A 23,612-nucleotide genomic window follows, 5' to 3' on the forward strand; every position below is an offset into this window, starting at 1 on the left:
TACATGACTACTAGAAAAGCCATAGTTTTGACTAGATGGACTTTTGTTGGCAAAGTAATGTTTCTGCTTTTTGATAAGCTGTCTAGGTTGATCATAACTTTTCTTTCAAGAAGCAGGAGTCTTTTAATTTCATGGCTGCATTAACCATCTGCAGTGATCTTGGAGCCCCCAAAAATAAAGTCTGACACTGTTTCCACTGTTTCCCCATCTATTTGCCATGAAGTGATGGGACCAGATGCCACGATCTTAGTTTTCTGAATGTTGAGCTTTAAGCCAACTTTTTCACTCTCTTCTTTCACTTGCATCAAGAGGCTCTTTAGTTCTTCTTTGCTTTCTGCCATAAGGGTGGTGTCATCTGCATATCTGAGGTTATTGATATTTCTCCCAGAAAACTAATCTATTCTTTAGTTTCATACAACACGGTCTCTGAGATCCCGGATTAGACAAAATCAAAAGCTCCAAGGGACCATCCTGGAGAGCCAAGGATACATCCCTTCCGGGATTAAGCCAGTCACCACAGACGCCCAGACACCAGTCCAAAAACTCAGCGGTAGCTCAAGATCGCCATCTACTGTGAGAACTGCCAATGCTGGTTCCCCAACCAGAGGCATTTATTCACAGCCTTAAGAAAGGACTCATTCATTCATCCTGCTGAGGAGCAAAGGAGCCTCATTTGTAGACTGCTAACTTGTGATTCCTTCGGGAATCACATCAACCCTCACAAGCCAGTTAGGAAGGGACAGGCAGTCTTAGGACACCAGAATCACAGTAAGATTCCAAGGAAAAGCCTGGGGAAAGAAGCCTGGGATCACCTCTCAGACGACCATGATGCAATTATATTTAGTCCCAACGTCAGCATGGCCTTTGGTACATATGTGTAACTATGCTTAGTGCCTCTCAGCGTTAGATCTTTGCGCAATTTGAGGGATAAAATACAAAACTCAAATGAAACACTGGTTACATAAGCTTTATCTGAAGTGATCACGTACATCGCAAACTCTTTCTCCGAGGGTGTGTTTTTCACTCATTTCTTTAACAAAGATAGCTCTGTCAGGGCTGCACCTTGGCACAGGGTCACAGACATCCACTGTGTGTCCCAGTGCTGCTGGACACAGTAGACAAAACTGGATTAACAAGAAGATACCTGGGTATCTGGGGCTGCCCTCCATCTTGGAGTATTTTTATATCTGTATTTCTCATGGTCCGTTGGGGAGGCTAGCCCTTTCCTCCCTACTTAGTGGGGTCTGTATGTGTTTTAATGTTGTCAACAATCTGCTTTAACACGTCCTTTTCCTTCCAATAAAATTAAGCCCCTATTTCTTAATTTCCATGAAGCTCTTTCTTCCATTAAAATTAGAAATATATATATATACACACACATTGCTGTTTAGTCACTCAGTCGTGTCCAACTCATTTGCGACCCCATGGACTGCGATTTTCCAGCACGAGTACTGGAGTGGGACGCCACTTCCTTTCTCCAAGGCATATTCCCAGTCCAGGGATTGAACCTGTATCTCCTGCACTGCAGGTGGATTCTTTACAGCTGAACCCCTGGGAAGCCATACATACATACATATATATATATGCACACACACACACACAAATACACACATACAGAGGGAACATCTTAGCACTCCAAGAGCAGAAGGGGGCACAAAACCCTAAATATCCCTCTTACCACCAAGAAATCCAAACAGTTCCCTCAACCAGGGGAAGGGGAAAAAAAAACCTTCTGGACATTTCTGTTTTCCAGTGAATCCCCAAAAGTGCCCTATCTGAAACCCGAGAGGACAGGGCTTGCACAGAGGAAAGAAAAACACTGAGCATGTTTCCAGAGGGCACCCCCAGCAGGCCCCTGGTCTCCAGGACTCCAATTTCTCCACAAATGAGCGGCCCATCCCTGCCTGCACCCACATGCGCCCCACGACCCAGCTGGCCCCGGAGCATCAACACCACACGTGGCCGCAGCTGGCACTGCTCATTCATCTCCCGATGGCCACCAGACGCAAGGGTCAGCGTTACGCACCGGGCAACCAATATAGGCAGAGTTGTGGACACCAGGCGGCCTTTTGTAAGTGCCGTCGCTGTCTGTGGTGATAAGTCTGTCCTTCTCAGCATCTCCAGGGCAGCCGTTGACCTGGTGTTTCCGGCGTGGCTTAGGGGAACGTTTTATCCTGGAGCTGCCAGGAGAAAAAGACATTATCTTCATAGGAAATCACTTTCCTGCCCTGGCTCATGAACTAAAGGCTAAGGATTTTTTGGGTACCTAGGACCTCCCGGCCACTGTATGAAACACCCCACCAGATATAAACAACGTGTAAGACACAGTCTCTGCTCTAAGAAAGGCACAGTCCACCTGGGCAGACAATACTAAACACACAGAACAATGCAGAATAACATCATCGCTGGCTACTGGGACCTGACCTAGGTCTTGAAGAGGGAGGAAAAGCTTTGGATATGCCCAATTTATCCAACAAAAATAATAAATCAGGAGAGAGGTGGAGGGAGTGTGAGGTGCAGCTGGGATCTTGCCCAGAGCCAGAAATGGGAACGTAGATCAATGTCTGGAGGGCAATGAGGCTATCGCCTAGTAGGGCGGCAAGCCCCTCGGTGGGGAGCAGCTGGGTGGAGACTCGGGGCCCCACCAGGTACAGGAGCGAGCCAGCACAGGGGTGAGCCAAGCGAGACACAAATGAGAGCTGACCTTCAGAAAACGCCTCTCCCTTAAGGGGCAGGGGTCTGAGAGACAAAGAGGCTGAGGGCAGCAGCGGGAAAAGAAATGAGCATCCACCAAGCACAGGAGGCGGTGACGACACTGGGGTGAAGGCAGGACGAGGACAGGGGGGAGGGGGAGCCAGGGCTCAGCGTCTGAGAAGGAAGGGGCTCCCATTTCAGAGAGCTGAATTCCAGGAGACAAGAAAACCGGGAATGGCGACTCCTGGGGTAACACAGGTGATCGCCAGGCGGGGTCGCCCCCTCCCGGCAGCCCGGAGTCTTCCAAAGGCTTCCCCCGGCAGCACGCCCACCTCTTCCTGGGCTCGATGAACACAGAGGGTACGCTGGCCGTGGGGTCCAGGATCTTGTCGATCTGCATCTGCGCCCTGCGGTACACGCGGTGCCGCTCCCGCGTGTCGCCCGACGACAGCTCGTCCAGCACCGGGAACTCGTAGTGCCCGCGGCGCTTGGCGCGCAGCCGGATCTTGTTGCGATGGTGCTCGATCTCAGACTTGTGCCGCAGCGCCGTCTGGATCTGGGGAGCAAGACGGCCCGACCGTTTGCACGGTTCCAGGAACCCGCACACAAAGTAGTCCGGAGGCATCCTGTGTCTCTCCCCTGCCCTCTCTCCGAGCCCCCCAAAGCTGTCCTAGGCTCCCAAGAGGCACCAAAGGGGTGACAGGGGCAGACACACCCACACCGGGTGCAGAGAGCCTGCCACCGTCCCCGAGCTGCCTCCCCAGCCTCCACGCGGTGCATGTGAGGGGAGAAGCCTCGGTACTGGCCCCGAAACATGCGTGCCTGTGCGCTCAGTCATACTTGACTCTTTTCAACCCCATGGACTGCAGCTCGCCAGGCTCCTCTGTCCATGGGATTTTTTTCAGCCAAGAATACTGGAGTGGGTTGCTAGTTCCTCCTCCACGGAATTTTTCCGACCCGGGGATCGAACCCATGCCTCTTGCATCTCCTGCACTGACAGGTGGATTCTGTACCACTGTGCGACCTGGGAAGGCCAAAAGTACTCAAATCCAGGAAATTGTCCAGTGGCAACTTTGAAGATGCTGAGGGGCAGTGATTCGTAGATGTAATTCTTCCTAAGCAAAGAGTAAATATTTTCCATACCCAATAGTATCATTACTTAATAAGTTTTTAAATTAAGACAGTTCAAAGATGATATTTGCACTATACAACAAAATAGCCATTTAATAATGACGTTTCAGTGTTACGAAACAAGCCCCCTGACAGGAGACCCCCCTCCTCAATGAAGAAAATCAACAGGTATGGAAACACATCCTCCTGGCTCCATGGGGCGTGAACTAGGTCTGGAAGAGTCGGAGAGGAAGGGTAGTGGGCAGAGGGCGAGGGCCAGAAACAGGAATGCAGATGCAGGTCTAGGGGAAGGACGCCATGACTCTGGGAGCAGCCAGTCTGTCAGGTGGTGGTGGAGAACAGACGGGGAATGCCTGCCTTCATCAACGCACATCACCTCATTTTCTAAGCCCTTAGCTGCTTCAGAGAACTTAACAGCAAGTGAGATGGAGGGAGACAGAGGGAAAAAAGGGAAACCAAGATGAGACTCCAACTGGAAAGAGACAACAGGACGCTGTCCAAGACCGGACATGGTCCGCCATACCACAGCAGACCAGAAGCCATGTCCTCCTTGAGACTGTTTGAGAAGGAGGGTCAGCTAGATGAGAGTCTCGACAAACTTCCCAGCAGGAGAACTCAGGAAGCCCCTCTAACTCTTTCAGGATCTGTTTCTTAAAATGCATGAGGTCTCACAGGAGGACTACGATCTGCTAGGAATCTGTGCCAGAATCTCCTATGAAGAAAACATTTCCACTGAGATGTCCGTACCTACCATACAGGTAGGTCCACCAGAACGGATAACGCTCTTGTTCCTAAGTTGGTTTTTCATTTTATGCTTCATAATCGGTATATATGTTTCCTATACCATATGTATCCATCAAATACATTTTAAAAAGATAGTAAAAGAACAAAGTGGAGATGAACGCTTTCCAGTGGGGAGGCCACAGACTGGTGAACTCCTTCTCTTCTCTTCTTTCGATCACACAGAGAAGCCACTCGAGAGTGCTTACTCATGGCTGGTGTGAGGCACCTGCAGCACTGGACTGATGGAAACAGGTCTAGGCTAGGACGGGGGTCATGTGAGCAACCCCAGGGCTCCCAAGCACTGGTGAGAAGGGACAGCACATGCCACCTTGAACCCATGACGCACGTTCTTGTGGTCACGTCCCTGGCAAGGAGCCAATGGTGAAGAGAAAGTGTAACTCTTGATAAGACTTCTGTAAGATAATCCACTTTAAGGATTCAGTTGTACTAATTATTACTTCACCTAGCAGAACTCACAAGAGCAGCAGGTATTTCTTAGAGGCAGGAAACTGACAGGCACGATGCTGTCATGCATGTAGCCCTCAATACTATTCCCTGCACTCATGGTCCAGCCCAGGTCAAACTTCCCAAGTTCAACTTAACAGTGACGTGAGCTGGCCTCCTGATTCCAGAATCTCAGGAGGAAAGCAGATCTAACTCACTCTTCCAGGAGTCACTAGAACAGGGTATTTTACCAATCATGATTTAGATCTTGGGGCCAGAGCAGCTCTATCAGAGTTCACAGAATCTGTGGTCCCAAGATTATTCAGCGTTCAGTGATTCACTGGGAGAACCCTCAGGACTCAGCATTCAGTCCAATTTATTACAGCAAAAGGCTAGAAAGCAAAACCAGCATAGGGGAATGGCACATAGGGTGAGGTCTGGAAGACCCAGGCACAAACTTCCAGGAGTCCTTTCCCAGTAAAGTTATGTGGGATGTGCTGAATTCTTCCAGCAATGACCTGTAACAATGCACGTGAAACGTCTATGAGGGAAGTTTATTAAATACTCAATGCTCACAGGGTCTTTACTGGAGACTGCTCACATAGGCACCCTCTGCCTAGCATGTACCAAAATTTCAGACTCCAGGAAGAGGTGTTCAGCATAAATCATGTTGTTTGTACAAAAATAGTTTAGGTACAGTGAGCCACTCCATTCTGGGAATGGTGGGGATCTTTCCAAAATCTAATTCCCAAACCCCAGCCACGGGCTAAGGCAGACTTTCTAAGGCTAGCCGGCCCTGGTCTTCAACCTGCATATCTCCAAATGTGCCCCCCCTAGTGTCCACGATCAGTATCTGACCTAAAAATACTGAGTAGCAGATTTAAAGTTAAGAACAGTTGTGAGCAGCTCATGGGACTTCCCAGGTGGCACTAGTGGTAAAGAATTCACTTAATGAAGGAGACATAAGAGACTCGATCCTGAGTCAGGTAGATCCCCTGGAGGAGGGCACGGCAGTCCACTCCATTATTCTTGCCTGGAGAATCCCATGGACAGAGGAGCCTGGTGGGCTACAGTCCATAGGGTCCCAAAGAGCTGGACACGACTGAAGCAACTTAGCATGCATGCACGTGAGCAGCTCATATCATTAGCAACCTTTTGACACTAACTTTCACTCATTTTTAAGCAGTGACCAAATCAGAATCTAAGGGTTTTTTTTTTTTTAATACTATACTTTTCCATAAAACCAAATACCTCTTTGTTAATTTTGTTGGTTTCTGCCACACGGTCAGCCAGGATGGGGTGTGGAGCCGGAGGAGCTGGGATGGGCTGCATGGCAATCAGCTGGATCTTACTGGGGACCCGCCGACTGGCCTCCGAGGAGCGGGAGATCCTGTCCACGTGCTCGAAGATGGAAGCTGATGAATGCTGCTCGTTCCCTGAGCTGGGTGCTGCCCCTGGAAGAGAGGGAAGAGCAGAATTAATAAACACCACCACCCTAAGAAAAGAGCAAACTGTCACAATTATGGATTATTTCCTAAAGGAGCCTTAGATGGGTACCAGACCAAAAACACATCCACAACTCCATGGCAGAATATTTGAAATGTCACTCTTTGAGCCTAAACTGTCTGGGTTAAATAGTGTCTCCTTCAACCTCAGTAATAATTACAAATATCTGTAGGGAAGATAAGAAAATCATTATGACACTTTGTGCCCCAGATGGTCCTGTTTAGTCTAAAGGTGTTTCAAAGTCTTCAGTAAGACAGGGTAAAGGGTAAGAGGAGCCTGAGGTTGGCCAGCCAGGAGTGATTTACAGAACGTGGAGGACATTTCTAACAGCTCTGAATGTCCATGCTCATCTGGAGTGAGAGTGATATAAATTTAGTTGCCAAGGCAACTTACCGTCAAGAAAACAAAAGACCAAGGGGACTGTGGACCTGCTAGCAAGTACTGGTTAATGGTGAATGCTGCTGGCTTTTCGGTTCGAATGCAGCAAAAAATGAATTTGAAAAGTCAGGAGAAGAAAAAGCTGCTGCTGCAAGGAATTAGTTCCCTCTTCACAAAGAGATGCAGATAACACTTGAAAAATGGTTAAAAGGGTAAGTTGTATGGCTATATATATTTCACCACAATGAATTTTTTTTAAGTAATCAGAACGGCAAAGAAGAAAGACATTTAAATGTATAGAAAAAAGAAAAACACGTTACAATGTTAATAGAGACTGGATCTTGGTGTAATGGGTCATTTTCTCCACTTTTTTGTATTTTCTATAATGAGGATTTTCTCTAGTCAGTATTACTTTTATAATAGAAATAATCTCAATAAACTTTTATTTTTAAAAGGCAAAGAGAGAGGTTAAGAAGGGCCGAATAGATGAAAAGAACTCTCCAGTCACATGCACTAAGATCCCTGATGCCCTTCCTCTAAGCCACAGTCATGTCTGGGCTACTCTAACATTGCTCGAAAATAAATGGCCAAACACCAAAAGAGGGGCTTCCCGGGTGGCACTAGTGGTTAAGAATCCATCTGCCAATGCAGGAGATGCAAGAGACATGGGTTCCATCCCTGGATCTGGAAGATCCCCTGGAGAAGGAAATGGCTACCCACTCCAGTATTCTTGCCTGGAAAATTCCATGGGCAGAGAAGTCTGGTGGGCTACAGTCCAAGGGGTTGCAAAAGATTCGGACATGACTGAGCAGACACACACAGGCCAAGAGAAGGAGTGAGGGCATGTAGAAACTGTTTCTAAACAAAAGCCTGAGTTTTGAAACCTCAATCATAAGTGAAAAATATAGAGGTTTCCCCCTCAGTGTAAAAAAGTGTTGAGCAAAGCAGTAAGGAGTAGTAGCTGATATTTTATAGAAGGAATGCACAGCAGTGGGACACAAATCTATTTCCTCTCAATTTGAATTATATTCATTTATGTTCAGTAATACTCATTCCAAGTAATTAGAAATTACATTCTTAACTCTGTGAATGAAGGTGTCTCTTAGCGAGGAGGCACACTTGTCTGCATTCAGGCTGTTCCTGGGCTCTCTTTCACTGCCTGGAGGGAGCCTGACCCTTTGTATAATGCAAACACAGCCAGACCGCACCATTCACCAGGGAGCTACTCAAATTACAGGCATGAAGCCTAGTAGGAGATAATTAGCTCTATCAGATAAGGGCAGCCTTACTAAGCCAAACTTTTAAACCAACGGCAAATGTCACAAAGGGTGTCCCATTAAGTCACTGATACTGAAGGCAGAGGCGGCCTCCTCCAGGATGGTAAAAAAAAAAAACCAGGGTGCAAAGGTGACAGGAAGAAAGGCCCGTCTGCTCGTGCCACCTGCCTGCCTGGGGTCCCTGGGGCTGCAGGCCTAGTACTGACTCCTGCCCTGCCCCTTCCCACCCCTCAATCGGATCCTCGCTCTATAATTCACCAGCTGCAATAGGAGAAGCAGGAGATGCACAAAAAACCCTCAACTTCCAGACTGCCTGGAACTCAGCCCTTCCAAAAGGCTGAAAAGTGCAATATGTTGTTTGCCATATTTATACCTTAAACAGACATATATGTACTTCCATACACCTATATATATAAACAAACTGGATTAGTACACATATATTATTTTATATATAATAATACATATTTTTATTGTTTGCTATCCACCGCACAATTTTTTAAAAAACTACCTGGATAATAATGACAATGGAAAGTACAAGGGCTACATAGATCAATGCTGCATGAATACTGCTTACTTAAGGCAAGCAGGTATTAACATCTTTTCTCTTAAAAAATTATAAAACAAACAACAAAAAAAGTCAGGATAGAAATTATAGTGTAAGATGATGTCCACAGAACAGAATGACACCGGAAAGGGCAACCTGAATTACTGCAATACCAAAGCAACAGAACATTTATAAAGGAATATTAATTCCATTATCAATAAGTAAGTACATCTTTAAACCAAAATAGCAGCATGTGAGCCTTCTAGGACCCCCAAGAACATCTAGGCCACTTGTCTCCTTCCATAGTCAACTCTGAGCCCCAACACTGACATGCTTATTATTACCTGGATTTTGAATATATGTTGAGAGTGATATTTGATTTTTGTTAGCCATGTATAATATACTGGTTCTAATACTATTAGCAAGGATTGTTAAACGGCTTTCCCAAAGGCTCAGTGGGTAAAGAAACTGCCTGCAATGCAGGAGACACAGAAGACGATGGTTTGATCCCTGGGTTGGGAAGATCCCCTGGAGGAGGAAATCACAACCCACTCCAGTATTCTTGCCTAGAAAATCTCATGGACAGAGAAGCCTGGTGGGCTGCAGTCCAAAGGGTCACAGAGTCAGACACAACTGAGCGACTAAGCACAGAAGGAGTTAAAAGCAGGAGCTAAAGAGGAAGGTTTTCTTAGACATACAATTAACAGAAATTAAGAAGCTCCAGAGCTGATTTTTTTTTCCCAAAGTATTTCTTTCCCAGGATAAAAATTAGATTTTAATCCTGTCTATCTGAAACAGTACCCCTGTTACCATGGTGCTAACTAATTTCTAAGATTCTATGAAATTAGATCATTAGATCTAAAGAAAAAAATTCTTCCCTTATTCTAAGGTTTTCCTTTTTTGCTTTTGTTTTTAACATCAAAAAAGAAACAACTGGAAGGCATCTCAAAAATCAGCTAGTTTAGTCCCAGGGGAGTTCCCACAACTAAGGAACACACGAGGTCACAAACATGACAGTGGATGAAACAGGCCCTCCAGCTTCTGCCCATAATCTATTCACTTATAGAATATGGTTCAGTCTGTACTACAATTTTATACAGAGATATTTGTAATGGAAAATGTTAAGTATACAAATTACTATTAAAAATTATATCCTGGTAATTCCCTGGACGTCCAGTGGTTAGGACTCTGCAGTTTCACTACCAAGGGCTTGGGTTCAATCCCTAGTTGGGAGCTAAGATCCCAAAAGAGGCGTGATACAACCAAATAAAAAAATTATAAAATGATATCCAGAGACACTTCCATTTTCTTTGCACTACTAAAACACAACCCTGAAATATAAATAAAGCTCCAGCAAGTACAAGAGCATTTATTTAACAGAATCTATTAAACTAACACCAAAGTTACCCTGTCATCAGGCCAAAAAAGGTTCCAAGTCTAGTAAGACCGATGAGCTAAGTTCTACTGCAAGACATATGAGTTTTAAGACAATACTGTTTAGAAGGGGAGTGAAGTACATTTCAAACCTGGCCTAAGAAGCGACAGCATCTGACAACACACACAACCATCTGACCACACTCAACTATCTACTGGAAGATAGACCTAGGACACGGACCAAACACAATGCCCTTGGACCTAGAATAAATAATCAGCCTTCTGACAGTGACAGCTGTGAAATACTTAAACGGGATCCTAAGAAGCTCACTGAATCCTGGATGCAGTTTTAGTTGGATTCCTCCTTATCCTTTGAAGAGGAAAATTGTGAGGACCCCAAACTAGATTCAAACATGACCAGTTACCTCAAAACACACATCAGTGAATCTCTTAACTTCTAGCCTGGCCCACCAGCTCAAAGCAGACACTGATATAGTGTTAGATGGTGACAATTAATCTGAAAAATCCACTGTATGAATGACGAATATTCTAATGCACAGGGCTTTTTTACATTCTGCATTTGAAGTAGTATAAGAGCCTAGCCTACTGGAACCTCATACTGACTTTTTTTTTTTTTCCCACCACACTGCAGGGCTTGTGGGATCTTAGTTTCCTGACCAAGGATCAAACCCACACCCTCTGCAATGAAACGGCAGAGTCCAAACCACTGGACTGTCAGGGAAGTCCCTCCTAATTACTACTTTTAAAGTGGAGAACAAGAAGGGTCACAGACCACTCTGTGGGGCTCTGTGGGACTTGCCATCGGTCACAGCTCCTGGAGTCTTGTCCCCCACTTCCCTCTCACTGGACTCTTCACTTACTGTGGAGTCAGCATCCGAGGGAGAAACTCTGCAGATACAAAACAAATGCAGATGTTAGGAAAAAGAAAGAAAGCAGGCAGAAAGGTCACATTTATCTGGATGTGGAAGTCAGGCTTCTGGGCAAAACTGAGAGAAGTCAAAGAGTCCAAAACCCTGTTTCGAGGCGCAGCAACTTCAAGGACCGCAGTGACAGCACGGTCACCTTTTGAGGACATCATGAGATGCCTTACTAAATGGCTCAGCAGACTCATTTCAACAAATGCTAGAAAACAAAGTACTTGCTGGAGGACAGTCCCCCCCAGCTCCCAGGGGAAACCTGGCAATCTGGGACTGCTGTGGGTTGAATCAGAGGATCTGGGATTCAAGTTCGGTTAGGGGTTAGCTGGGCCTGCAGAATCTCTAGGAAGCCAGGGTCATTCTGTAGTCACCCCATATAATTCCAAATCTTTGGAGGAAGCCTACACTTCTAACACAAAGGCAATGATTATCGCTGTTAATTGATTCTATATATAAAAAGCAAGTGTGTCACAGAACCCAAGTTGCTCCAGGATTCACTGAAAAGCCTTAATCAGTTAACACCCCTTCTCTTTGAACTTTCTGAAATGCCCAGACATTCTAGTGCCCTTGAGGGATGCTAAACTCTGATATTAACCATGCAGACCATTGAGATGTTGTGACTAAGTGTCTAGGCTGAGGCTTCCAGAGGAGAAAAAAAGACTTTATTAAATTGTACTAGCATATTCAATAATCTTTAATGATTTGATTTATTCTCACTCTGCAAAATAATTAAGCAAATGATCTCTCTCTACATTATTCATCTTCTTTTGTAAAGATCATGTTCTAACATTCATTAAATTCTTAAAACTAGGCCAGAACGCCTGGGGTATGTTTTCTGATAAATCAGAAATTACAATGTCATTTTGAATGTTGGTATGATCACACACGTTTCCCCTCTCAACAGAAAACCAGAATTTGGTGTTCCAAAGCTCAAAATAAGGCTGATAATTTGAGGCTTCAATACCAAAGCCTCATCACGCTTTGAACTAAAGCCAAGTTAATAAAATCTGACCCTGAACACTGTCTTCTTTAGAGAAGGGCAGCCCATCTCACAGGGTCATAGGGTCACAGTAAGTAGTCTGTTAACAGCACGGTCCACCCCATGTACTGTTAACAGCAGTACCCCGTGTACTTAATGTTGGTAAGAGGAATGGGAATTAACTGGGAAAGGGGAGCTGGGCAGGGGAGTGGGGAGCAGGGCGATGAAGAATCCATGCACACATGCCAAGAAGGGTGACAAGAGTGGCAGATGGAGAAAAGCCAAGCAAAGAAAGTAGGGTGTGACGAAGGTCACCTGCAGACTGAGCGAGGAAGCCACAGCTCCAGCCGCTGGCATGACAGTCAAGGGCAGAGCCAATGCTGGCCAAGTGTGTATCATAAGCCATGCAGTTTTTATACATTTTTGTCCATTATTCCTAACATCACCTCCATAGGGCCTAGCGTGGTCACCCCAGAATATATACCCTCGAGCTGGTCAATCCCTAATGAAGTTCCAGGGGAACCATCAAACCATATGGGTCGGTGATTCATAACCTTACCCACTTTGGGGAAAGAAAGCACATGGGCCTCCTCTGGGAGTCCATTAGAGTGGATCAAGGGCCCTTAGGTGTGCTGATTTTGGGGGCCAATCTCATCAGTCTTCCAGGCTGCAGACTTGGGCAACATTCACCGTCAGCCCTTCTGCTACTGGAAACTAACAAACGGAAAATAGAACCACAGGTCACGATAGAGAACAATACAGAAAGCCCAGTAAGAACCTTCCTCTGTGACGGATGTTCTTGGAAGGGATCTTGGCCTTGGGGCTCGGCACATCTCCGTTCTCAGAGGGCGTGGTGTGGTCCTTCACGGGTCCCGGCAGTGGTGCTGGCTCGTGAATGATCAGTATGTCATCCTTATTGTGCTGCCCCAGGTGCTGCTTAGCGAAATCGAAGCCCTTCACACTAGGGATCTGCAACTGAAACACACACACACACGTACAAGTGAGACAGTCAAGCTGATGGTGAGTGCCAGCTTCTGACCCAAAAGTGTGCTTGCAATCTTACCCATCAAATTCAACATGCATCTTTAGAACACTGACCCGTGCAAGAATTATACCTTGAGTTTGCAGAAAAGACAGATACTTGCTACAGATTAAAATACAAAGATTAAAAAGTCAGACCACGACACAAGACATCACAAGACAATGCCTGACCACTGTCACAGCAGTGACCCAAGCCCGGGTAGTGGCATGGGGCAAGACTCTTCTCAGAGAACAGGGACTTGTGCCAGGACTTGGAAGACAGACCAAACATAGCAATAAAAGAGGTGGCTACTCAGAGAATGTCCTCAATTGCGTCAGGGGCCAGAGAAGACTTGAGATCTGGTAAAAGATCACATTAGCTGCACTAGAAGGGTCAGGACAGAGGCAAATGAGAGAAGGCCAGACTGTAATACCCAGGGGTGGGTATTAACTGTTTCCTTTACTCGGCTTGCAAAGTAGAGGAAAATAAGCCACATATTAGTAGTGGTCCCAAGGGTCTCTTTGGCAGGAATCCCCCATGCAATTCCATCAGGCTGAATACTACACCCACAGAGAGTGCCATCAGTCAGAAGACAAAGTCCAACCCATCTAAGGAGCTGTTCTAGACAATATACTGCATGTGGAAGTGAAAGGTTTTGCTGATTTGCACTAACTTGACACACAGGTGAGTGACAACATCAGTGGCTTCTATCTGTGATCTCTAAGGTCTTTCAGCACTAAAAAGCTAGGCTGGATGGGTAGAAGGAAAGCAGTCTGCAATACCGACTTACGCCAGCAGAGGGGGACAGCACTTGATATAAATCATGCTTACAAAAACGCTGCTTGGAAACAAAAGGCAAAGACTGGCATGCCTATATTTTCTAAATTAATAACATCTTGTTACCAGCAGTCAGCTTCACCACACACAAGCAGATTGTGCGTGGTGCACATTTCTTGGCTCAAAAATGTTGTTTCCCAAACAATGAGCCCAAACCTGCATCTCCATGACTCCCCCTACCTCCCAGTCATCGTCACTGGGGCTCCGTAAATCTCTGGGACTGTGGGCTTCCCAGGTGGAGCGAGTGGTAAAGAATCTGCCTGCCAATGCAGGAGACACAGGAGACAGGTTCACTCCCTGGGTCGGGAAGATCCCCTGGAGGAGGAAATGGCAACCCGCTCCAATATTCCTACCTGGAAAATTGCGTGGACAGAGGAGCTTGATGGGCTACAGTCCATGGGGTCGAAAACAGTCAGGCACAACTGAACATGCATACACATACACCTTTCTGGGGGCGTGTGTTCCTTTTAAAGCAATCAAACTCCAAACAGACAACCTCTGTAGATTAACTTCTGGTTCCTCCTTTCTCAAGAATCCTTCTCCTGCTTTACAGGAAAGGCACATCTCTCATCCATGGGGCTGCTTTTACCCTAGCTACACCTCATTTTAGCTCCATTTAAGTTTCCTCTAAATGAGAGAGTAACAGATATCATCAATAGTCATCTAATCATAACCCAAAATCTCCTCTTTTGAAAGTTAGGATGATTTGCTTTTATCAAAATTGAAGGAAGAACCACAGATTGCCTCCTCTAAGCAAAGGTCTCTAAAGTGAATAAGCGAAAAAATATACACAGCATCGCCTCCTTGGTACAGTCTGTGTAGCCAGGTCTAGGAACTAAACACCTGCCCTGATATACTCTTAGGTTTATATAAGAAACATACATAAGTGGGAAGCAGCTATACAGTACAGGAAGCTCAGCTCGGTGCTCTGTGCTGACCTAGAGAGGTGGGTGGGAGGCTCAAGAGGATACTTACAGCTGATTCACATTGTTGTAAACCAACACAATACTGTAAAGCAAAAAACTGAAAAAAAGAAGATGAAAACCTTGGCAAGAAAAAATGAAACATATATGTACATCATAGGGGAACAAAATTTGCTATCCCCAAATGTCTCTTGAGAGTCCCCTGGACAGCAAGGAGATCCAACCAGTCAATCCTGAAGGAAATCAATCCTGAATATTCATCGGAAGGACTGATGCGGAAGCTCCAATACTTTGGCCACCTGATGCGAAGACCCTGATGCTGGGAACGAATGAGGGCAGGAGGAGAAGTGGGTAATAAAGGACAAGATGGATGGCATCATGGACTCAATGGACATGAGTCTGAGCAAGCTCCAGGAGATAGTGAAGGACAGGGAAGCCGGGCGTGCTGCAGTCCATGGGTGGGGGGGCGGGGGGGAGGGTGGCACAAAGCGTCGGACCCTACTGAGCGACTGAACAAAAATGTCTCTTTGGCAGGTGCATTATTTGAAGATGAAAACAGTTCAGTTCAGTCGCTCAGTCGTGTCCAACTCTGCGACCCCATGAACTGCAGAACACCAGGCCTCCCTGTCCATCACCAACACCTGGAGTATACTCAGACTCATGTCTATCGAGTCCGTGATACCATCCAGCCATCTCATCCTCTGTCGTCCCCTTCTCCTCCTGCCCTCAATCCCTCCCAGCATCAGAGTCTTTTCCAGTGAGTCAGCTCTTCGCATGAGCTGGCAAAGTACTGGAGTTTCAGCTTCAGCATCATTCCCTCCAAAGAAGTCCCAGGGCTGATCTCCTTCAGAATGGACTGGTTGCATCTCCTTGCAGTCCAAGGGACTCTCAAGAGTCTTCTCCAACACCACACTTCAAAAGCATCAATTCTTCAGCGCTCAGCTTTCTTCACAGTCCCACTCTCAAATCCATACATGACCACTAGAAAAACCATAGCCTTGACTAGATGGACCTTTGTTGGCAAAGTAATGTCTCTGCTTTTCAATATACTATCTAGGTTGGTCATAACATTTCTTCCAAGGAGCAAGCATCTTTTAATTTCATGGCTGCAATCACCATCTGCAGTGATTTTGGAGCCCCCCAAAATAAAGTCTGACACTGTTTCCACTGTTTCCCCATCTATTTCCCATGGAGTGATGGGACCAGATGCCAATATCTTTGTTTTCTGAATGTTGAGCTTTAAGCCAACTTTTTCACTCTTTTCTTTCACTTTCATCAAGAGGCTTTTTAGTTCCTCTTCACTTTCTGCCATAAGGGTGGTGTCATCTGCATATCTGAGGTTATTGATATTTCTCCCGGCAATCTTGATTCCAGCTTGTGCTTCTTCCAGCCCAGCGCTTCTCGTGATGTACTCTGCATATAAGTTAAATAAGCAGGGTGACAAAATACAGCCTTGACATACTCCTTTTCCTATTTGGAACCAGTCTGTTGTTCCATGTCCAGTTCTAAAACTAACTGTTGCTTCCTGACCTGCATATAGGTTTCTCAAGAGGCAGGTCAGGTGGTCTGGTATTTCCATCTCTTTCAGAATTATCCACAGTTGATTGTGAGCCACACAGTCAAAGGCTTTGGCATAGTCAATAAAGCAGAAATAGATGTTTTTCTGGAACTCTCTTGCTTTTTCCATGATCCAACAGATGTTGGCAATATGATCTCTGGTTTCTCAGCCTTTTCTAAAACCAGCTTGAACGTCAGGAAGTTCTCGGTTCATGTATTGCCAAAGACTGGCTTGGAGAATTTTGAGCATTACTTTACTAGCATGTGAGATGAGTGCAATTGTGCGGTAGTTTGAGCATTCTTTGGCATTGCCTTTCTTTGGGATTGGAATGAAAACTGCCCTTTTCCAGTCCTGTGGCCACTGCTGAGTTTTCCAAATTTGCTGGCATATTGAGTGCAGCACTTTCACAGCATCATCTTTCAGGATTTGAAATAGCTCAACTGGAATTCCATCACCTCCACTAGCTTTGTTCGTCGTGATGCTTTCTAAGGCCCACTTGACTTCACATTCCAGGATTTCTGGCTCTAGGTGAGTGATCACACCATCGTGATTATCTGGGTTGTGACAATCTTTTTTGTACAGTTCTTCTGTGTATTCTTGCTATCTCTTCTTAATATCTCTGCTTCTGTTAGGTCCATACCATTTCTGTCCTTTATCGAGCCCATCTTTGCATGAAATTTTCCCTTGGTATCTCTAATTTTCTTGAAGAGATCTCTAGTCTTTCCCATTCTGTTGTTTTCCTCTATTTCTTTGCATGTTCTTTTCATTATAGGGGACTGGAATGAAAAAGTAGGAAGTCAAGAAACACCTGGAGTAACAGGCAAATTTGACCTTGGAATGCGGAATGAAGCAGGGCAAAGACTACAAGAGTTTTGCCAAGAAAATGCACTGGTCATAGCAAACACCCTCTTCCAACAACACAAGAGAAGACTCTACACATGGACATCACCAGATGGTCAACACTGAAATCAGATTGATTATATTCTTTGCAGCCAAAGATGGAGAAGCTCTCTACAGTCAAAAAAAACAAGACCAGGAGTTGACTGTGGCTCAGATCATGAACTCCTTATTGCCAAATTCAGACTTAAATTGAAGAAAGCAGGGAAAACCGCTAGACCATTCAGGTATGACCTAAATCAAATCCCTTATGATTATACAGTGGAAGTGAGAAATAGATTTAAGGGCCTAGATCTGATAGATAGAGTGCCTGATGAACTATGGACAGAGGTTCGTGACACTGTACAGGAGACAGGGATCAAGACCATCCCCATGGAAAAGAAATGCAAAAAAGCCAAGTGGCTGTCTGAGGAGGCCTTACAAATAGCTGTGAAAAGAAGAGAAGCGAAAAGCAAAAGAGAAAAGGAAAGATACAAGCATCTAAATGCAGAGTTCCAAAGAATAGCAAGAAGAGATAAGAAAGCCTTCCTCAGCGATCAATGCGAAGATGAAAACAAGCAAGGCCCAAAAGACTCAGGAAAAACTCTGATATTCACCCCTCCCCCGCTCATCTAACTGCCTTAAAAATACAGACAGAGGACTTATTCCAGAAAGAGAGCTATCACCTTTCCTCCCTGGGCCCCTGTCTCTGCAAGACTCAGCAAGACTTATTTACCAAACCTTTGCTTTTCCATCTCCCTGCAAACTGCCTTCCTCCCCTCTACAGTCTCAACCCACTGCCTCTGACACCCTCTCTTGTCTTCAGCTGCTGGTGTATTTAAGGTGAGCACTCTGGCCGTTGCGGTGTGTTGCTTAGTTCCATACGTGGGTTTCTCCTATGAACCTGCACTATTGAACCTTTCTGTGATTTCCTCCTGTCAATCTGTCTCAGGTCAATTTAATCTGTAGACCAGCCAAGAGAACCTAGAAAATTCCTTCCTCCCCGACAACGTCAAAATGCTTCACACATGCAAAGGCACCATACAAATGAGACTGACAGCGATGTTTTTGCTGTTGGTCGATGAAAGATCACGCAGTTGATATGAATAGTCAGTTGAGAGTTCTGAGACCAGATAAAGCTATAGATATAAATTTAGATACAGAATGTTTTAATGCAGCAACGTGACCCGTGGTAGACCCCAATAACTATCTGATGACTGAACAAATTTTAAAAGGGTCACCAAACTTACTGGATTTTGTGGGGAACCAAGAAAAGGGTATCATCATATATGATATTGCAGACATCATAAATGAAATACACATCCGTTACAGCTTTGAAGTCCTGTTGGCTTTGGTTCATTCCAACTAGCATCTTTAAATACGTTCATTAGATCCCTGACTTCTCTCAGGCTGGGTGAGTCGTCTCCTCCTATGACAAGAGATTTGGCAACCAGTCTGTGCTTATACACAAAACAAAGGCCATCTCCACACAGAAGGAAAAAATTAGAGAAAACACTGTTCCCCTCACTTATGGAACTATTAACTCCCTTTGTTTCATCCCTGTTTCCCGGAACACTTTTTCTAGTTTTTCCATGTCTTAAAAAAATCTATAGAGTTAGGTCTGGTGTATTGTGCTTCCAGCCTTCACATGCAGAAATAAGCATCAATCAGCATTTTATAAAAGAGCCAAGATTCATGAGCACTTTCAATATTCCTATTAGGACCCAGTTTTTCTGAGGAAAGACAGCTCTTTTGTTCCTTCTTTAATGTATCACAGAGGAGACAACCCCACTGTCTGTGTCTCACTGGAATACATCGCTGACAAGTTGGGGTGGGCTGGTACGGCAGGTCAGCCAAGTAACAGGAGAGACGCCAGAGTAATTTTAAAATGTGTGAGCCATAAATATAATGTGACCCAGATGGAACAACGCAGAGTGAAGTCCCCGGGACTCGGGTTAGCCTGAGCCCCCTTAGGAAGGAGCAGTTGAGATGACAATGGAAACCGCAGAGCTGATCCCCAAAGTGGCTGAACAAAAACGCACCACCTCCAAAAGAGCGCCATCGTTTAAGCGCTTGCTATTTGATAGACGTGGTTGGTGAAAAGCCACCATGGCCACCGTGCTGTTTCCATTGAAGAAGTGAAGACAAGGCGAGCCTACTGCCACCCCAGGTCTCCACTGCAGCCCAGTGTGGGGCCACAGCTCACCCCGAGGTCTAGGAGGTGGGCAAGCAGTTCTCCAAGATCCTCCAACCCCAGGCCCCAGGAAGTCCTGGTCAGCTGACCGAGGGCACCCTGGAACCACCAACACTTTAGGTGTTAGCACGATCCTTGCAGAGAAAGGATGAGACGAACTCTGCTCAGATGGAAGAAACTCTTCCAGCTTCACTTCAACCCGTTGATCACACTGCCCTCTTTAGGGACTGTTTCAAACATCAGTGTGTCCAGGGGATTCCCTGGTGGCCCCATGGTTAGGAATCTGCCTTCCAATGCAGGGGACACAGGTTCGATCCTTGGTCGGGGAATTAAGATCCCCTATGCTCGGGGTGACAACCCACACAGCACTGTAACTACTGAGCCCATAAGCTCCAGAGCCTGGGCACCACAGCAGGAGGAGCTCCCGCTGAACCAGAGACAGCTTGGGCACCACAGCAGGAGAAGCTCCCGCCGGAACCAGAACCTGGGCACCACAGCAGGAGAAGCTCCCGCTGGAACCAGAGACAGCCTGGGCACCACAGCAGGAGGAGCTCCCGCCGGAACCAGAGACAGCCTGGGAGCCACAGCAGGAGGAGCTCCCGCCGGAACCAGAGACAGCCTGGGAGCCACAGCAGGAGGAGCTCCCGCCGGAACCAGAGACAGCCTGGGCGCCACAGCAGGAGAAGCTCCAGCTGGAACCAGAGAAAGCCTGGGAGCCACAGCAAAGAGCCCACGCACACACCAAAAGACCCAATGCAACTAAATTTAAAAACAAATCACTATGCCCAACCTACTCTCCCCACTGAGAACCCCTCAGTGCTCCCTCAAGCCGACAGTATCACCTCCACCCCTTGACACGTCCCATAAACCCTCCAAGCCTGGCTCCTGCCTACACTTGTCACCTCGGTGTTGGCTGTGCCCTTCGTTCCACTCACCTTCTCCCCATCCTTCCTGCCGTCCACACCTGCCCTCCCCCACCGCCTGGGCCCACTTCCTCTGGCTTCCCCTCCTCAACCTCCAAGCTTCAACCCTGTATCTGAGCTGCCACAGAGTCCTGGACAGACATGCTGCTGTGTGTCAGCTTTGAGCCACTTCCTCCCTCACGAAAGCCCTCGAAGGCAGATTGGTTTAGGTGGTTTAGTCGTTAAGTCATGTCCGACTCTTGCGACCCTGTGGACTGTAGCCCACCAGGCTCCTCTGTCCATGGGATTTTCCAGGCAAGGATACTGGAGTGGATTGCCATTTCCTTCTCCAGGGGATCTTCCTAACCCAGGAATCGAACCCAGGTCTCCTGCATTGCAGGTAGATTCCTTACCGACTGAGCTACGAGGGAAGCCCCTCGAAGGCAGGGACCACATGTTATCTGTGCTTGTCACGCAGCCCGACCCTGCTTGGCTGAGAGCAAAGGCTCAGCATTTGGTGAATGAACACGCGGCATCTGAGGCAGCCCCATCCAGCCGCCCACGGTGCCCGCGAGCCGGGAACCAGGTCCCAGGCCAACCACGGGGTGTGGACTGTCCCCATCAGAAGGAACAAGTTTTCACGGAGCAGGCAACATCTAAGCCAATGCTGTTCATGTCTTTAAATAGAACCTCAACAGGGCGAGGCGGGTCCAAGCTGTAATTTTACTGGTAGCAGTAAAAAGTGATGCCTTTGGGCTACAGATTAAAGAGAATACAGATAAAAAGAAAGACATGTGTTAGGGTTTTTGTTTTTGTTTTTTTATCACTCAAAATTTTAAGACTCTGCCTCAAAATAGGATGGCTTCTCTCTCTTATCATATTTCGAAACTAATCTACTCCCAGACAATAGGAAGAGGTTTCCTTCTGGTTACAAGAAGAAAGGGGTGTGGATTTGGGGTCAGCAGATTTATTGTTTCCAGATGTTTGCAGCTCTGGGATTTGCTAAAAGATTTCAGAGAACAGCAGTGAAACAGCATCAAGGGGTGGGGTGAGTAGAGCAGAGAGGGAAAACAGAGCCACACTAGAAGGAAAAAGGGCCTCTGCTCTTTTGAGTCACAGGGAAGACAGCATCTTTGCAAAGTGCCCTGAAGAATAGGCTAGAGGCACTTTACTATTGTCAGATAATCTTAGAAGAAACACTTATGAAGCAGAGATGCTTGTTTTTAAACTAAATGCATATCATCATTTTCTTATTAAAAAAACATGACAAGATCCAAACGATGGGCTCTTATGCCAGCCAAACAAAGACCCTGCTATGCTCCTAACCAAGTCAAGGACACCTGTTCTCTTGGGGAATCCTTGGTACAAAAAACCCTTCCTGAAAAGATGGTGTAAAAGTGAATACGCCAATCCATGCAGCATGTGCAGAAAAACACAACTCCAGAGGCGGAAAGTTCTATTGGCAACTGTTCATTTGCGGTATAGCAGCATCAGTGGTTAGCATGTTCCAGAACAGTCCGCTGTGAACTTCAGGGATGTGGTTCTCATGACAGTTTACTGAAGTGAGAGACAATGGATAGGTATCCACAGGAGTGTTTATGTGAGGAAGCACAGCGCAGTACAAACCCAGATACAGAACCGTCTACACTGCTACATCTCTCTGTAACAGTGCTCTTTCACCAGAACCCAAAACATCTCCAAACCGCCTGCTGATGTCGTCACGGTGAAAATCACACAACGAGTCGTCAAGGACTTTACCCCCCGGGTTTTTTCCGCACTATTCACCAGTCTAACAACAAAACAACCTTAGCAGACTATGTCAATAATAAATGAAGATGGGTAATAAATATGACCTTAATGTATAAACTGCTTCCAAAATGCTGGATAACCATAAGCTTGCAATTTAATCAAGAGTTTGCATTTCTTAGTTAAATCATAAGAAGAAGAATGCTCTTCATCTACTTTTACAAGCAAAATAAATTTAAAATACTTTTTTTCATCCATCAGAACTTCCCTGGAGGTCTAGTGATTAAGATTCCACACTTTGGATGCACGGAATGTGGGTTCGATCCCTGGTCTGGGAATTAAGATCCCATATGCTGCACAGTGTGGCCAAAGAAACAACCCCAAAAATGACTTTAAATAGTGCTGAATTAATTTGGGCTTCCCTGGGGGCTCAGCTGGTAAAGAATCCATCTGCAATGCAGGAGACCTGGGTTCGATCCCTGCATTGGGAAGATCCCCTGGAAGAAGGAAAGACTACCCACTCCAGTATTCTGGCCTAGACTGTATAGTCCATGGGGTTGCAAAGAGTTGGACGTGACTTTCACTTTCACTTTTTTCATCCATCAGGTCTAGGTTTATTACGTACAGGATTTTTTTATACCCAGAAAATCAGAGTAAAATTAGAAGGTTAATAGGGTGATCCTTTATTTCCTGTTCCTCTGCCTCTTGCTTGCTTTTTCTCACCAAACTCCTAGAGTCCATTGAGTCCTCTAAATGTGTGACCCATAGTGGATACATGTTATCAGAGCCGGCAACCACCACTTCTCATGCCCTGGGTGAGGCTGACAGGTGTGCTGAGCTCAGAGCTTGCACCTAACCAGCTCTTCTCTTACTTGGCATGTTCATACTTCACCAGAGGAGCCAGATACTGACCAAGATGCTGTGTCTTCGCTCTGAAACTTACATGTGACAAATATTGCAGACACTGTTGAAACATAAGTATGAGAAGGGAACTGCTATTATAAAAACTAAAAACTGCTATTACAGATTTCCAAGGAATGCCTTGGAAAGACATGGCAAAGGAGCTGCTAATAAAGAAAGAAACAAACTGCTATCAAATTAGGTGTAAGTTAATTAACTCTAAAAGATTGCAGAGTAGGGTTGGGTAGTGGGGACATGGGAAAAAAAATAGAAAATTTTGTACTCAGGTTGTTTCGTTCTTCCCTAAAGTATCCCAATCTGGAAACTGCAGCTGATGCATTTTGTGTGTTGTTAACAAGAAAGACCACACAGAATTTCTTTTGGTTGACTAGCATTCCAATTTTTTTTGAAGATTGTCCAAAAAATTACGTACATACATACATATATTTATATATATATATATACATATAAAGTCAAAATGAAAAAGGCAGATAATACCACTTTTTAGTGATTAAGTGCTCTTGATCAAGGTGGGTAAGCAGGCTTGCAATAATGTAGACAGAAAATAAAGGAGCTGCCCAGCAAGGCTGTAGATCAAAGAAAACCT

At 45.7% G+C, this 23,612-nt stretch overlaps 1 protein-coding gene across 1 annotated transcript in view; it reads right to left on the bottom strand.

The window, feature by feature from the left end:
* KIAA1549 (KIAA1549 ortholog) overlaps nucleotides 1-23,612 on the bottom strand; it is a 120,347-nt gene that overhangs the window by 25,173 nt on the left and 71,562 nt on the right. The window contains exons 11-15 of the mRNA XM_052638985.1: nucleotides 12,827-13,023; nucleotides 10,925-11,040; nucleotides 6,304-6,506; nucleotides 3,027-3,250; nucleotides 2,027-2,180 (exon numbers count right to left, since the gene is read on the bottom strand). Coding sequence (XP_052494945.1) covers nucleotides 2,027-2,180; nucleotides 3,027-3,250; nucleotides 6,304-6,506; nucleotides 10,925-11,040; nucleotides 12,827-13,023 — 894 coding nt within the window. The remainder of the gene's footprint in view (nucleotides 1-2,026; nucleotides 2,181-3,026; nucleotides 3,251-6,303; nucleotides 6,507-10,924; nucleotides 11,041-12,826; nucleotides 13,024-23,612) is intronic.

This window comes from Budorcas taxicolor, chromosome 4, assembly GCF_023091745.1.
Source record: "Budorcas taxicolor isolate Tak-1 chromosome 4, Takin1.1, whole genome shotgun sequence".
Lineage (NCBI taxonomy): Eukaryota > Metazoa > Chordata > Mammalia > Artiodactyla > Bovidae > Budorcas > Budorcas taxicolor.